Raw genomic sequence first — 17,680 nt, 5'->3', positions numbered from 1 at the left:
ACGTGAGGTGACATTCATTCCTAATAAAGATTATATATTTTTTTTTTCAATTATCTATTATGAAATAAAAATACAAAGTGTGTCCTTTCTAATGTACCTATGACATTTTCCTCAGGCCTTCAGAACCCCCTGCGGTACCACCGCATCGTGACACAACAAATAGCCTTAAAACGCGATCCATGGAAACCAGCTACAACAAAAACAGAAGGAGCAGTAATTTCAAGAGTGGATCCACCGATAGGAGAACATTACCGACAGGTACAGTAGCGCATACACTTATTAATGCCTATGGACGCCTACTTTAATCATTATTCAGGATATAAAGTAAAAAAAACCTGTATTTCATTTCATGGAGCAAGCATCAAAATTACTCAACTTTCTGAGTGAATTTTACAGCATCGTTTCCCACGGTTAATAACTTAATTAAAGTGTGTTTTCAAAATGCATTGACGTGGGAAGTAGGTCTTGTTTTGTAATTTCAGCTGACCTGAATGTCTAACCAGTCGTTCTCGAATTATTATGATATCTATGTTGTTGTCAACGACCAGTCAGACTTTGCCAAGAATTTTTAGGATTGCTCGTTTACTAACGAAAGTATTAACGAAAAAGGTTAATGTTTGAATATTATTACAGTATTTCTTACATAGAGGAATGGATTCTTTATGTAGTCACAATGTAAATTTTCACCAAAATCCGCCACTCTTCTATCACACTTCTTCTATTCTTTCGATTCGACTTCTAAAAGTCCCTAAACTTCTAAAACCCTCCTGGCCTTTTAACCTATATTTACACCACCTCGAATACGTGTGTACAAATGAACTCGAGTGAACGAATACCTATATGTATTACCTATTGCTGTATTTCTAAAAACCTTTTGACGCTACTTCCAGATATCGGAGCCAGTGGAGCCAGACGTAGAACACTGCAGCGCCAGCGAGGTGAAGCTGCGGCCACTGGTCGAGGGCCCTTGCAGACTTCTGCTAGCCTCCCGGAGACGCCCGTGTTCGCGCGCGGGTGTGATGTGCCGCGCACCCCACCGAGGAACTCCACCGGGCCCCCACGGAATAACACCATGAATTCTATACAGTCAATAGGTTAGCTAGATTACCAATCTTAAAATAATTTGTGTTTGTTAAACAGGGTTTATTGAGTAAGGTCGGCAAATAAAATTAGTTAACATTCACAGATTACCCCTCTCATAGGAAACAAAACTGGACAAGTTGAAATGGGTCTCGCCCACTGAGGGCTCCGTACGTAGAGTTATATAAATTAGCGACTTGCTCCGGTTTCGCACGGCATAACAATATTTTCCCACTATTTATAAACCTTCGTTTTTAATCACTCTATCTGTTTAAAAAACCGCATGAAAATCGGTTGTATAGTTTTGAAGATTTAAGCGTACAAAAGGACACGAGAACATAGGGACAGAAAAAGCGACTTTGTTTTATACTATGTAGTGATGTAGTGATAATTCCAGAAGCGAATTCATCATGGTATTTTTTTAAAAGATTCATCACTTTTGAAGTGAAAACGTGAAAAGTTTTTGTGATGGGGAAAAAATATAAATAAACTCGCGACAGGCCACGTGGCCGACAGATGTGGAAATCCTTTGGTAAGACCTTCATAAGTTGTCCGTAAAATTATTCCATAACTATCAAAAATGCACAACCCGTTGTTTTATTTTTTTCTTATTGTAACATACAAACTCGTTTTGTTAATCAATTTGTTACTTGTTGTTGTCAAACAAGGAAACAGTATTTCTATCAACCCAAAGAACAGACAGGATTTAAACAAGGCTCGAGTACAGTGGACCATATCTTCACTATGGGGGTTGCTGATAGAAAAAAGCACAGAATATCAGATTTCACTACTTCGAAATGAGTAGGTTAATGATATATTGCTCTTATTAACATCATACTTGTGTGTGGCAAAGCAAAATTACAGATAGAAATCTCTCAACAAAGTAACCTGTCAAAGTTAGAAGAGGAGTTGCCAAGATCGAGTCTCACCGAAACTATTCCCTCCAGTACTGGAAGCCATTTTTTAGAAGTAAAAAGACTGAAAGGAATAGGGTAACAACTAAGGCTGAGCTCCAAAAACTCAAACCACCTTGAGAAAATTAGTGGGAGTAACCCTCACAGATAGAATGACAAATATACAATAATGGCTCAGAAATCAAAAGTCCTACGTACGAAGCGCTGCAAAACTGAATTGGTCCGGTCATAAACCCAAAAATCGGACTCCTGGTGCAAAACAATCTTGGAATGGAGACCGTTTGATTGCAAAAGACCCGTCGGAGGGCTGCAGATGAGATGGAAAGATGGCATCACCAAAGTCGCAAAAATTGGATCAAAACAGCCCCAAATTGAGTAAACTTTAAACTGTTGCAGGAGGCCTACACCAAATTGGTACAAAATGAATGGTGAACTATTTTTTACATAAGCTTATAATTTTTTCTCAACAACGTTGGACCGTAGATCTTGCACCGTTCAAATTCAAAACCATACCTCCACACAATCCTGGGGCCCGATTCTCCTAAGTTAATACTGTCAAAATCGAATAGAAATCGAATCGCAATATGATCGCAATAGCAGTTTTAACCATATCGGGCATTCTGCTACTAATAAAAGACCAATCGTATTCGATTGACATTTGATTGGAGTGCGATTGGTCTGCTATTTTTGTAATTTTGCTCTATACGGTAGTTTGCTGTACAATCATTTTGCAATCGTAAATCATTTGCAGACAAAATGATTCATTATTGAATGACAGAAAAGGATAAAAACGTTTATTTCAAAGAAAAAATAGCGTACATACGCTTCAATCGTAATCGAGTCGGGATCGGATCTCAGTCGAATCGAGTCGAACGTGAATCGTATGTTGCTTAATTACAATTAGGAGAATCGGGCCCCTGAGGTAAAGTGTGGCAATAGACGAACAGGCGGACAACAAAGTACACCGGAGTCCTAAGGAGAAACTTCATTTTGTCAAACCTTATGACTAACAAAAGGCATAAATGTATACAGCTATTTACATGCACACATTATGAAATGAAATACTCAATACATAGGTATTTATATTACAATTTCCAGGTTGTATGTACACCCACATGCAAAATACTAACCGCTTGTATAATTAGAATCGTCCTTTACCGTAACTACACAACAAACAGGTAATTAACATGCATATAGGTACATAGATAGTTCAGCAAGCAAATTGCCTATTAGCATGGCGAGAACTAACAATACTTACATAAAACTGTAGCCGTGCCTATGATGTCATGCTGTGGTACTTATGCGCCATGATGATAGGAATAAACATAGCATTCTTATTGCCTAAGTCGGCACATGTGCGTGCACGTCTTTTCAAAGTGACTTACATGCCTAATACAACCAGATGATTCCAATAATAATCTCGACAAGCTCTTCATGTTAATCAACGCAAAGGCCTGAAACCATTTCCTCACCTTTAATAAAATATTTTGTCAAGTTATTGTACTTTCAAATAATTTCAAGTGGAAATAATAATAAATTGATACATTCAATGAGTTATTGAAGTTCTTTATTAGCAATAGATCTATAAATACTCTTATCAAGAGCAAAAATAACTGCATAGCAATAACTCTCGGCGTGACAGACAAGCGATACGCAACAAACTGCAAAACTGACAAAGGCAGCTAGATAGAAACATCCGTCGCAGACTAGAATATCAAATTACATAAATAAGCACGTTTTACTTATGTGTAAAATACTTAAGTATACATATTTAGATTTTTTTTTTGTTGGCCACAAATGTAGGTCTGTACTATCGCTTTCATATGCATCCTGTGATAAATACATCGAAGACCCTAAGCAATCCAATAAAGCAATCCCAAAGTCTTGCAAATAAAATTACTTTACATAGGTACTATTATTTAACCCGACGTTTCGGATGCTTTACAGCATCCATGGCCACGGGCAGACTAAAGCCAAACTAAAAGAAGCATAGGGACCCGCATAAAAGAATATTGCCGATGTCAAATACCGCCGTTCCAGAAAGTCAGCAGTTTGTGAACATACATTTGTGGGTCAGCGCTGAAAACCAGCGCTGTTGTCTCGTGCCTGCGTGGGCGAGACACAGCATTTATGCTGAGTGCTGCCCCTTTTCACGCATAAGTGACGCAGCTGCAGAGCTTTTATTTTTTTTTGTTTCACTGTTTGTTTTGTCCCTAGATTTATTTGTTTGTATTTGTGTGTGTTTGTTTTCTGCGTCATTTGTGTGTGTAAATAAGTGGTTTTTCTTTCTTTCTTTCTTTCTTTCTTACATTTGACAAAGTCTATTTGGCTTTGTCAGATAAACCACAAGTCCTCTTCTAGTTCTTCAAGTCTATGCTAAAGAAAACCGATTCCTGTCTAGGATAGCTAATTCACGAAGCTATTGAAATTATTAAAACATCCAAAAATTGTTTCGAAAAAAGTGTGGACTTGTATTGGTCACAGGAACGTCCCTTGGCACTTTCATCTCTTACAAATTTTTAAGAAATCCATTTGAAAACGTATTTTTTTGTCGGAACAGGGAGCTCTGCAACCCTGGGTGGGTATGGGCGAGGATCGGTGATGGGCGCTACTGGCGTCTGTACTGGCGCCGACCTGCTGCGGCTTGGGGGGCCACCCAGAGGCTGGTACCCTCGCCAGAGACACAGGTACGAACAAGGGAACAGAGACGAAAATAGACCCCGAGCATTCTTTCGTTGTATCCTCTCTAAGCGTTGATCACTGAAAACAGAATGACTCCCGACAGTTACGGCAAGGTTCCCAGTCACATTTCTTATAACCGGGATTCGAAACCGCATACGTGGACATTTTCAATTTGTGGAGTATTCTAAGCCTGAAAGTGATTCCACATTTCATTTGTTGAAAACCAAAGAAGGAAAAGAAACACATTCATTTTATTTATAAAATATTACTTAGTAGGTCACTTCTTATCTTCTGTTCCATAAATAGAAATAACCCACGGAAGAAAATATCCCATATCATTTAAATACATACTTTTTTCCATGAAGGACCTACCTACTAATAAAAGTACAATCCCGAAGTCCAACCTAATTTAAAAAGTGATAACGCATTTGGGAACCCATTACCCACAGTTTTTAAAGAAAATCTTTTCCCTTTACATATCTTTTCACCATTACTGCAGACTTATTAATGATAGCGTTTCCAGCAAGATAAAAGTATAAATAACTAGGTACATATTAGGTAAAAACTGTCTGTCTGTGACTTCAGTACATGTCTAATATGAATATTTATTTAGGCTAGGTTTTTACAGCCCGTCTATTCGACAGGATTTTATAATTACTAAGCTTTTTAACACTCAGTAAAGACTTAATTAATTTAATTTAACTTTAACACTAATTAAGACCTAACTGTATTCTGAAACCAATTAATTAGCTAAAGCGAGCTGAATTAAATATTAAATTAAATTAAAAATAGGTATTGAATAAAGAACTAATATGAACAATATGAACATGTTCCATACTGACAATTTCCTTTTATTTGTCCTGCTCTCTAACTAGTCCGCTTACTGGCAGGCCTGCTTCCACGGAGCACCTGGACAGACTAACAACGTCGTCAAAGATGGCGGTGGAACTCCCCGTGGCTTGGGAAGCCAGCGGTGCGCGCAAACCCCTCACCCTGCCGCCCAACCTGACGCCTAAGTTCTTCCAGAAGTCACCCAGGGAGGCGCTTCGCAGGGTAACCAGCTTACTAATACGAAAAGGTGAGCTTATATTAATTGATAGATTATTTTAATAAGTATTTTAGGAAAGAAGGACTGTTAGCTGTTTTGCTTCCTAAATAGTTAACGCTGTCATCGATGTTTTTTCACCGTATGGACCTTTTGTCTGACAGTAAGGCTGGCCCTTAGAACTTTGGGGCTGGATTTCAGAGGATCATGCATTTCGAAGGCTCTACATACTTTTGTTTAAAGTTTCTTTCAAACATCTAAGTACCTACCATCTATTGAATTAATAACATAAAAAGATTCTCAAGTGGAGACCACAAGTCAGTCAAATGCAGTGGCTACCAACGAAGTGGTTGGATGTCACATAGGTCGCGTAAATTTTTTGATTGGCAGATTTCTTATAAATTATTGGAATCCTATATTCAGCATCCTATGTCTACGAAAGTGATCAAGATTTATTTATTTATTTATTTATTTACATGGGAAACCTACAGCTAAAGAAAATAAAATAAACGGACAGCCAATTACAGGTCTCCACGTATAGATACAGATGTATACAAACAAGTCTGTGAACAACATTATATAAGAAGAGTACTGCCAACAAGAAAGGAAATATAATAGTAACAAAATCAAAATATTCAGTTTGTATTAATGAAAAAAGTTAAGGCTTAGACACTTTCTGGCCGAGGACACGCTTGTCGTGAATGGATCAAAATCATGCTGTTTACATATGTTATTGAAGCTTCTACTTGCACGCACAATAAATGAATTCTGCCTATAATTCGACGAAGTAAGTGGTACACACAACGGTGGATTAAATCGTTTCAATTTACTAGGGACATTAAAATAGAATTTAGATAGAATATCGGGGCTGTTAATGTTGTTATTAAAAGTCTTCAGTAGAAATACGCAGTCAGAAATCTCCCGACGAATGCTTAGAGGCAGTATATGATATTTTTTACATAGTTTAAGGTAATTTTCTGACTTGTAGGGTATTTTTTGGTGAAAACAAAGGTATTTTATAAATCTCTTTTGAATGCTTTCAATTCGATCAATATATTTATGATAACGTGGGTTCCAAACCTCGGATGCGTACTCCAAGTGACTTCTAACAAAAGTGCAGTATAGGATTTTTAATGTTTTGGCTTGTGTGAAGCACTTGGACAGACGCCTTATGAAACCTAGAGATTTGGATGCTTTAGCGACTATTTCGCCAACATGTTCTTCAAAGCTAAGTTTGGAGTCATGGTGAACCCCAAGATCACGGATGCACTGGGATCTAGGTAGTGGTTGATCATCAAGAGTGTGAACCCCAAGATCACGGATGCACTGGGATCTAGGTAGTGGTTGATCATCAAGAGTGTACGCTGAAACAATGGTTGAGTGCTTACGTGAATATGTAATGACCGAGCATTTCGCAGGGTTGAGATCAAGCTTGCTTCTCCAACAATATTCTTCTAGGCATCTTAGATCATTCTGAAGTGCTATCACGTCCATAGGAGATGATATTGTGGCGTAGATTTTCATGTCATCGGCGAAACACAGTAACTTGGATGAACTCAGGCAAGCATCGATGTCGTTTATATAGATTATAAATAGTAAAGGCCCGAGCAAGGACCCTTGGGGGACACCACTAGGTATAGGAACCCAGCTAGACATTTAATTATTCAACACTACAGCTTGAGATCTTTCCTCGACATAAGAAGAAAACCATCTAAGTAAGTCTCCGCGTATTCCTATACCCTGAAGCTTCGATAAAAGTAGATTGTGATCGATTCGGTCAGAAGCCTTACTATAATCAGTATAGACGACATCGACCCGCTTACCCTTATCCATAGAATCAGTGTTATAATCATTAATAGCCCGGTCAAAATAGACATTTGAAATAACAAAAATTCCCGGAGAGCTGATTTTTGGTGGAGAGCTAGATTTGATCATTCTAAATAAAATACTAAAAGTCCCCATCGATCCCATGTGTGCGTCAAAAGTTATTCGAGGTCAAATGTCAAAATTTTTGGTTTTTTGTGTTTTTTTCGAAAACGGTAAGTTTTATCAAAAAAATACATCAGACCAAAATTGTAGATTATAAAATTTTCTACAAAAATGGCATTAACAGTTTTCTCCTAAATCTTACCATTCCTGAGATATCGCGATTCAAAGAGTCACACTACACATGATATACACATATAAGCCACGTATTTACGACGGCTGCCTTTAAGTTGTGTCGTTTGAAATAAGTATAGACAATCTAATAGGTTAATAGCATTTATTGTTTTTCAAAGAATTCTCCGCGATATTTAATGCACTTTTGCATGCATTAAACCCAGTTCTTGAAATATTTATTCCATTCTGAAGTGGGGGTAGTCAAATTGGCCGATTTGTATGAGTCAACAACTTTTTCAGGTGTGCTGAAACGTTTACCATTAAGACTTTACTTAATTTTGGGGAATGTAAAACAATCGTAATGCCCACGGATCCATGTCACGGTATATTACATGTTGGTCTGCGACAATTAACTGCCGCATAGCCTCGATATTATCTTGATATATTCCTGAGATATCGCGCTTCAAAGTATATTCCATACATGACATGCACACATTTTCACGCCACCTGTGAGGTAGTGTACTCGGCGCGTTTTTTTATCGTGGTTTCCCCTGTAGGCCTACTCCACTAACTGTCATGACAATTTTAGGATAGTTTAAGGGAATAATTGCCGTCAAGTTCTAATATGATGTCATTATTGATATTAACTATTGGTCAGGTCAGGCAAGTACCAATGCAACTTTTCTAAGTTTGTATGTACTTTCTAAGTATATCTTAGACACCAATGACTGTGTTTCGGATGGCACGTTAAACTGTAGGTCCCGGCTGTCATTGAACATCCTTGGCAGTCGTTACGGGTAGTCAGAAGCCAGTAAGTCTGACACCAGTCTAACCAAGGGGTATCGGGTTGCCCGGGTAACTGGGTTGAGGAGGTCAGATAGGCAGTCGCTTCTTGTAAAGCACTGATACTCAGCTGAATCCGGTTAGACTGGAAGCCGACCCCAACATAGTTTGGGAAAAGGCTCGGAGGATGATGATTGATATTAACTATTGGGTTAACTATTATAGTGATTGTTTTAGATTTATCAGATTCATACAAAAACTCGTGGTGGCCTAGTGGGTAAAGAACCAGCCTCTCAAGTATGAGTGGGTTCGATTCCAGGTCAGACAAGTACCAATGCAACTTTTCTAAGTTTGTATGTACTTTCTAAGCATATCTTGGACACCAATGACTGTGTTTCTGATGGCACGTTAAACTGTAGGTTCTGGCTGTCATTGAACATCCTTGGCAGCCATTATGGGTAGTCAGAAGCCAGTAAGTCTGACACCAGTCTAACCAAGGGGTATTGGGTTGCCCGGGTAACTGGGTAAAGGGGGTCAGATAGGGCAGTCGCTCCTTGTAAAGGACTGGTACTTAGCTACATCCGGTTAAACTGGAAGCCGACCCCAACATAGTTGGGAAAAGGGCTCGGAGGATGATTTGATACTACAATCATTTTTGCAATTGCAAAAAATAATGTCAGGAGTTTTTCTGGCGCAGGTGGGAGTAAAGTTTTAATAGGGTCCAGATATTATGTATCAATTTCCAACCCCAGTCTTCTGGATAAAAATGGAAATGTCGAAGAAAAATTAGCGTGCGATAATTTTCTACAACTTTAAAAGTGGATTGTCGCGACCTCAGAGGTTTAAAAAATTTTGTTCTGTGTTTAGTGATGCAGAACCATGCCTTAGGACTGCAGTACGCTGATATTTAGGTTTTAAAAGTGGGCAATCTAGCCTTAGCGACAAGCCACGTGAAGGTAATTTAAAACCCGATATGACCCAAGATAATATCGAGGCTATGCGGCAGTTAATTGTCGCAGACCAACATGTAACATACCGTGACATGGATCCGTGGGCATTACGATTGTTTTACATTCCCCAAAATTAAGTAAAGTCTTAATGGTAAACGTTTCAGCACACCTGAAAAAGTTGTTGACTCATACAAATCGGCCAATTTGACTACCCCCACTTCAGAATGGAATAAATATTTCAAGAACTGGGTTTAATGCATGCAAAAGTGCATTAAATATAGCGGAGAATTCTTTGAAAAACAATAAATGGTATTAACCTATTAGATTGTCTATACTTATTTCAAACGACACAACTTAAAGGCAGCCGTCGTAAATACGTGGCTTATATGTGTATATCATGTGAAGTGTGACTCTTTGAATCGCGATATCTCAGGAATGGTAAGATTTAGGAGAAAACTGTTAATGCCATTTTCGTAGAAAATTTAAAGATCTACAACTTTGGTCTGATGTCTTTTTTTGATCAAACTTACCGTTTTCGAAAAAAAAACAAAAAACCTAAAATTTTGACATTTGACCTCGAATAACTTTTGACGCACACATGGGATCGAAGGGGACTTTTAGTATTTTATTTATAATGATCAAATCTAGCTCTCCACCAAAAATCAGCTTTGTGGGAATTTTTGTTATTTGACTACTACTTTTATGCCTATTTTGACCGGGCTATAAGTAGGATTAAGTTAGTAACGGTAGACCTACCTTTTAAAAAGCCATGTTGGAAAGGACTGAAAGAACATAACATTAACCCATAGGACTCATTTAACATCTCTATTATTATAATGATGATATACATACGTCTATGCATAGTAATCGAAACGTAAATCGTAAATATTTAATTCAGCAGGAAAAACAAAAAAAAAAATTTGATTTAGGGTCACCAATCTTTATCAATACCAGCCAATCATTTTCCCCTATTATGCATTATCGTTCTATTCCGATTTGAACTCGGCAACAATATATAACCGGATACGTCCTCTGATTAACTATCATCCCAGTTATGGCATTGGTTTCCTGTTGGTTACTATTGTTTTTTTATGTACTTATCATGGTAAAACGGTTCTTATTCTACAATGAAAAAAGCTCATACTGTGATGTCACCATAAATCTGTGAATGTTAATCATAATGACAGTGATATCAAGTCTATTAAAAGGTTTGTCTAATCATTTATTTTCAGAAAAGGCAAACAATTAGTCATAGTTAAAGTGTAAATTGACACACGATGTTTAAAAACACGTCCTACTCAGAATTTGAAGGCGAAATCATGAGTAGATAAGTACTATCGTTATTCTGATGGATTCGCGCTTCTATTTTGAACCGCACTGCAGAATGCATTATCAGCTAATAAATTAACCGTTATCGTTAAGCTGAAAACTGTTAAACCAAACAATATATATGTTGCGTTAATAGGACACATAAGATTCATAATGGAAATAAGATAAATCACATTCTTTGAAATATAGGTAATAGGTATCCCTATTGTTTCTAACGAGCGACCGTGCAAAATAAATGTCTTCTAAATTAATTTCTAGTTCAAGTCCAATTATACCAAAGTTCGCCAATCCTACAATTCATGGCCACGCCCGATGATAATGACATCATTTTATAACGAATTTAATATACTTAGTGCCATTAACCTTATATCTAACAAACGATAAAAAAGAAATTACATAATTTCAAATGTAGGTAAACTACTTGGGCTATTGCCAAACAAATATTCGTACACAGCTATTATAGCGAAAATTGAAACAGTGATCTTGAACGTCCTCTAATAAAAGCAGTTTGCTTCATTTTTAATCACTATCAATCATCATAGCCTCAAATTGTCTTAAGCTTTAGAAAGTTACGAAAATAGATCTCACATTAACATTTTTGAGTATAAACTTTCAAGGTTATTTTAATTTGGTAATTTATGAGAGGTGATAATAAACCGTTACTCTGGTATTTATTTTACTTCGTTTTAAGTTTATTACCATTTTCTTGTTATAATATCTAATTAGTCAGGTAGGTATCCTGAAACATAGTGCATTGTGCGGTTTATTCTAATTACTTCAGTCAAATTAAAACTAGCGTCTCTAATAGGATAAATTAAATCACTAATTAAGATTAAACATACCTACATTTAGTCGCTTAGCACGATGTTGTTGCAAAAACCAGTTTTTATATGACCGTTACATTTAATGTACATTTGTTCTGTTTAGTGTCAATAGATGGCGTTAGTGGTCTCGTTTGTTCGTCAGCAATATTTGTGTGTGTGACTAATTCCCGCGCGGCACAAACGGACGTGTCTAAATAGCTGTTTACTTTATGAGACACAAAATATGTGTCTTATCGATTAAATGTATTTAAACAAGAAACACTTACTGATGCATTATGCATTATTGTTGTTTGTGACAAATCGCATTTTAAACTATTGACCCAATCATTAGGACTTTGTTCATATAAATGATAAAACTAATCGATACGGTTGTAGTGTTTGTATTATAAATACTAGTTACTAGTTGGTACCATTTTGTTCTGCGCACTTAGGAATCATCTGCGCACTGAGGGAAGATTCTGTCTAATACAATAATAATGTAGATAGCGTTTACTTGTAGAACTAGAGACACGTATAATTAATCTTAACTACTTATTCTAAAATACTAATATGTCAGATAGCATCACACTTAATGATTATAATCTAGTATCTAATCTCATCTGTAGGGACTTGCTTCGTTTAACTGCATGCATACATCATTATAAGTAATGCTCCATGTAAAATAAAAACTAAGAACTAACTACGGTTTGGCCAGATGCGTTCCGGTTCGTGACTGTCTGTAAATAAATGGTTAGTGAAAACTAAGACTATTTAAACCTCAATAGGAGTATTACCTACTATTCAAAATACATCTATTCGGGTTGTCCTTCGCGTATACATACATCAGAGTCATAACTTTTATTGTAATATGTTCCAGCTAAAGATTCAGACGATGAAACAAAGATACTAGGGACATAGGCAATTAAATATTTAATTGACACAACGTGGTGCAAACGTGAGTCAAGATATGAATAGTTAGCATGATAAATTCATATGCATGATACATAAATACAAGAATTTCAATGAAACTGGTCTGTGGGCTTAGAATCCTGTTATTATTACCAGTCAAATAAACCGGCACAGCCGTGTAACAATAAGGCGTTAACAATCGCTTACGGGGACCTAAAAAGTTCGGCTGCACAATAGTGAATAGCATACAATGGCGATTCTGTTACCTGCGACATCAATATGTGCATAATAGTATGGCGAGGGGCAAGGTATGGCGCTGCAGTCAGTCAGTGATTCAGAGCGCGCTCACCCTGCATGAGTGTCGCGAGTGAGTCACGCCGCCACCACGCAGCGCCAGGAACATGCCAATACACCCATATTCCGTGATTAATAGAGACGAGAAAGTAGATAATGTCTGACTCCAATATTATTTATTACCCGCTTATAAATTATAACTTCTCAGAAAACCGCATATGCCTGATTATTCACACATTCGTCGCGTGAAGTCCTGATTGTCTATCAAACGACACGTTTGCTGAACGTTATTGCGAATGTGAGTGTTAGAGAGTAAAATGTTGTACAAAGAAGTTGGTTCGTTAAACCGGTCGCTACCAAAGAAGGTAACCGGTCAGGATTTGAGGCCAAGATCGTAGCTGTAACAGCGGGCGCGGAGTGCGGCGCGACTGACGCCGGTGCTGCCTTACATACGACCTCACCGCTATCTTCTTTATAAGCAAAATATTATACGACGACTCTAGAATAACAACGATATCAAATTTAACGTCAATACATCATTGATTTAGCTCGCGAAGTAAGTCAATGTTACGGTTAATGTAAATATTGCATATTATATGATTGTTGGAATGCCGCGGTTTGATGAGATGTGACCATTATAAACACTGGAACAAAAGTTTTCTGTCTAAACAAACTTTTATAATAATTTTGTTTCACTGTCCTCTCAACTTCTGTCACGAGATTTCACATTCTACACTTGCAGAGCCTCATCGAGTCACGTTTATAAGAAAATGCTGGAAAATATTTGGAAGGTGGCCAGCTTTCATTCATTGTGTACATCGAGCTGTTATTTATAACTTGGCTCAGTTTTCAAGGGAAAGCCCTTCGTTATAAACTAACTCTATCTTTATCAAATCATACTGCAATTATAATTACGAGTCCAAATGATGACAAGAATACTTTATTGCCGATAGCACCAACGTCTCTCTTTACTAAAAGCTAATGAGAGCAATAGGAAGACGGTGTATTCCTAAGCCACTATACTGAAAAATATTAGTTTATGTATAGTTAACCATATAATGTAATAACTGCTAACAGTCATACATAACAACAATTACAACTCACACAAGAGCAACCGATGTTGCATTTGTATTGAGCCTTCAACTCAGAGCTCATATCTGTTGGCCACATCCAATATTGATAACATAATCAGATACTGGTAACAGCGATGCGATAGCACGTAATCAACCGACTCCACATCTTAATCAACGTTATCTGACCTGGCTCAACCGAACCCATTTTTGCGGATATTTACTATCACAAGAAATAGCTGATAACTGCATAACACATTAGCGCTCGTCAGACAATCAGGAGGTTTTTTTGAGATTATAGTCTGATATTTTTTTCAGTTTTATTTAATTAACTACAAAATGATAAAGCAACAAAAGCAAATTCAAACAATATAAAACAGGATTTTAGTTAATTAAGCTTACAGGGATAAATAATTGTACCCATGTTTTATCCTCAGCCTACAAATGTTACAATAATGACGTTTCCTTAAAATAAACGGTAATGTATAGAGCAGAAACAAAACAATTGCACAGCCAGTAAATACCATACTATTTTAATAATACCAATTAATTAGTCATGTGCACGTAAATAAACCTTTGTTATTAAGCGGTCATCGGTTAGTTAAGTTATATGAATTATTAGGAAATAAGTTTAATTATGAATCTGAAGAAAATTATTCTGAGCATGAAATTAAATTTCATTTTGGCAGTTCCGATAAATAGAAAAAGGTTCGTAAATTTCCAAAGTAATAAAACTTAGTTTTACACCAATAAACGATATATTCTGCTATAAGGTTGTTTCGGGAGGTCCGCAGTCCGCAGTCCGTAGGCATGCATTGTCCTGCGTACGCCACATGCATGCAAATGACGCCACATCCGTCTCCCAACGAATAATATATCCGGTGTGTAGTAAGGCCTTTTAAATATTTATATAGTTGTATGGAGAATCTTGTTCTTGGCTCCTTGACGGTCTCTGTCGGCACTACTTACGCACGTACAAGATACCGACATTATTCTGCGTATATTCGCGTTTTCCCTACTTTTCTATCATCCGACTTCGATGCGAGGAAATAGGACGAACATAGATTCTTTGACAATACCTAGGATAATACCTTATTTATGTTGTATGTTCAGTTCTGGCGAACGTACGAATACTGTCAATATAATCTGGGCAACCGATTTCCGGAAATAAAGAACCAAAAATAACATAACAAAAGGACAGGCACTTATCTACACTTCATAAGAACTTATGATAAACTACGTATAGAACTAAAGGGTAAACGTATAGAGAGGTTTAGAGCAATGTCAACTACTGTCAACTAATCTGATTAGCCCACTCAACTTGTCGCTACACAGACCACTTAGTTTGACACGCTTATGTAGATTACAGGGAAATAGAGACCAGTCATAATCTAACCATTTTTGTTTTTTCAACGCCCCACTGCTCAACTTGGAAGTAATCCAATCCATCCAGTGAATCTGCCGAAAACACTTTTTTTTTCAAGGAATCCGCTAGCTGTGATTCCTGAAACCTATATTCTAAAAAACAGTAAACAACTTCGTTTTATTTTTAGTCGGCCCGTTCTATAAATGTACTCTTTTGGCACGTGGGATAAAGGGATAGCCGAAAGCAAAGAAATTGTCATACAGTATTTCAACAGCTTCTTCTGTCATATTTTTCTGTATGAATAGGAAGAGGCCTGCATAGTGCATATGTCCCTATAAGAATTTACTGTCTAAAATACGCTAATACATTTAAATTTCTTACTCCTATACCTACTTTGATGAAGATCAGTTAATCACACACCCTTTCGGCTGATTACTTCATGAGGAATTCAATACAAGATGTTCTAAACAAGGTCGTAACAAACAAGCTTCACTTGCGTACGAGCTGTGTGAGTACTTCTTGTATCGGGTTTATAGAAAATATCTGTTGAATCTCAATTGCGTAACGCCTTAGTGAACGACCTTCACCTTGGGGGCCCACGTGCTTCTTGCTCTCGATGTATACCTTAGCTTAGTACATACTAACATTAGCAATACCGAATTCTTTACGCAAGTGCGTTAGTCAGATAGCGCTCAAATACTGTGGGCAGGGCGCAATTAATTTAAGCAAAAGTTAAATGACCGAGAGCCAGTAGTTAGCAAATAAATCTTTATTAAAACACCAATAAACATCAGCGTAGCACGCAAGACATCAGCTTATTTAGACGCTTAAATGTTTATGGTTTGAAAATGGAATTTTAGCATGAAGTAAAAAATATGTACTTAAATGAAAACTGAACTAGACATTACGTCGACTGCGAATATATCCGAGGCTTCGATAATATTCTAGATTATCTGTTTATGGCGTACTACAGTACACTATACTGATATGATGGCGAGTATTGAATGTGTCTCTAAACAGTCCCTTAAAAGAGTAGCGTTATTCACTGTGTACATGATGCATGCACGACCTTTGCCGGCGAGTAACCTAAAAGCTTCATAAACCTTTTTATGGATATGATTCCGTCGACAACCGCCAGTACCATATGGCGTTGTACAGTCGAGTAGACATTTACCGAGCAGATAATGTTAATGGTTTGACATTTTTACCCGATACCATAATACGTCGTATGTTTCAGTTCTTCGTGACACTTAGAAACAAAGTTATTTTACATCGTATTTTTCACGAATACACGCAGTGAAAATATAATTGTTACTACTTATGCTTGCCAACATGCATAAAGATAAGTCAAATCGGCGATAACACTTTCTTTCAAGTTAGTGAGTCATTACCGACAGAATTTCTATACCAGTCAATTGGCACGTTTACTGTGGCGAAAATCGATGTTTGCAGGTCGATATGGATCGCCAACCATTCGTAGATTATTATGATCTACTTACTTAGGACTTATGTGCGTGATGTTACAAAGCTTAACCTTAGTGGTATCCTTTGGTATCACACGCTCGACCGCGACCTCGTGGTAATACAATATGGCGAGGCGCCACGCTCGACTTACGACGTGATTACTCTTTTGTGACATGTTACAATCATTTCTTATTAATAATCCTTGTAATGAGCGCACCTACGTGCCATCACGTTAATCGAAACAATTCTTTGAAAATAAACTCTATGACTCATTATTCGATAACGCACTAGCTTGAGATCAATCATTGGTCGGAGTAAGTAGCTACGTTTTATTCAGTCTCATATCGTATACATGGGTAGATATATATGTACACGTTGGAGTTGTTCAATAATATCAGGAGAATCGATATAAATCTGTTATTTTCCATGGCGAGAATCGAACGAGCTGTGAATGTATTTTTAAACTCGTGTCCAGTCCCGACGTGGCAGTGGCCGGTCGGTGGTGGCGAGGGCGCGGTGCCGACTGCGCCGACCATCACCCACATACCGCATGCCTAGTTAGTACACCTGTGCACACACTCGATACTTCTCATACACTGCAATCTTACTCCTACTGACTGAAAACTCGCTTATTCTCTGTGCAATTTATTTTCGTTAACTTACAGTTCCCATGATGGTAAAAACATAATGAATACAAAAATCCTGGTATAAGTAAACTTCAACTTCTGTTTTTAAATAACGAAGATGTTTGCTGAGAACTAGAGCAACATACTTATTTCGAGAAAGTCAGTTTTAATGAGTAGGTAACGTACATGCCCCCAATAATGATTCCAAAATATCCCTTAATGTGATTTACATGCAAAATTACATGTGTAAAATGCTTTCTTCACA

At 37.3% G+C, this 17,680-nt stretch overlaps 1 protein-coding gene across 3 annotated transcripts in view; it reads left to right on the top strand.

Moving 5' to 3' along the window:
* The window catches only part of LOC124645649, a 114,360-nt gene that overhangs the window by 84,873 nt on the left and 11,807 nt on the right, over positions 1 to 17,680 (top strand). For 2 of the 3 annotated variants that reach the window (XM_047185476.1, XM_047185475.1), the window contains 4 exons: positions 116 to 258; positions 891 to 1,094; positions 4,555 to 4,681; positions 5,552 to 5,754. In XM_047185476.1, the coding sequence (XP_047041432.1) occupies positions 116 to 258; positions 891 to 1,094; positions 4,555 to 4,681; positions 5,552 to 5,754 (677 nt within the window). The remainder of the gene's footprint in view (positions 1 to 115; positions 259 to 890; positions 1,095 to 4,554; positions 4,682 to 5,551; positions 5,755 to 17,680) is intronic. The other variant, XM_047185477.1, reaches the window with a different exon arrangement.

This window comes from Helicoverpa zea, chromosome 3, assembly GCF_022581195.2.
Source record: "Helicoverpa zea isolate HzStark_Cry1AcR chromosome 3, ilHelZeax1.1, whole genome shotgun sequence".
Classification (NCBI taxonomy): domain Eukaryota; kingdom Metazoa; phylum Arthropoda; class Insecta; order Lepidoptera; family Noctuidae; genus Helicoverpa; species Helicoverpa zea.
The sequence above is the reverse complement of the archived record's forward strand: the minus strand, read 5'-3'. Positions and strand labels throughout refer to the sequence as shown.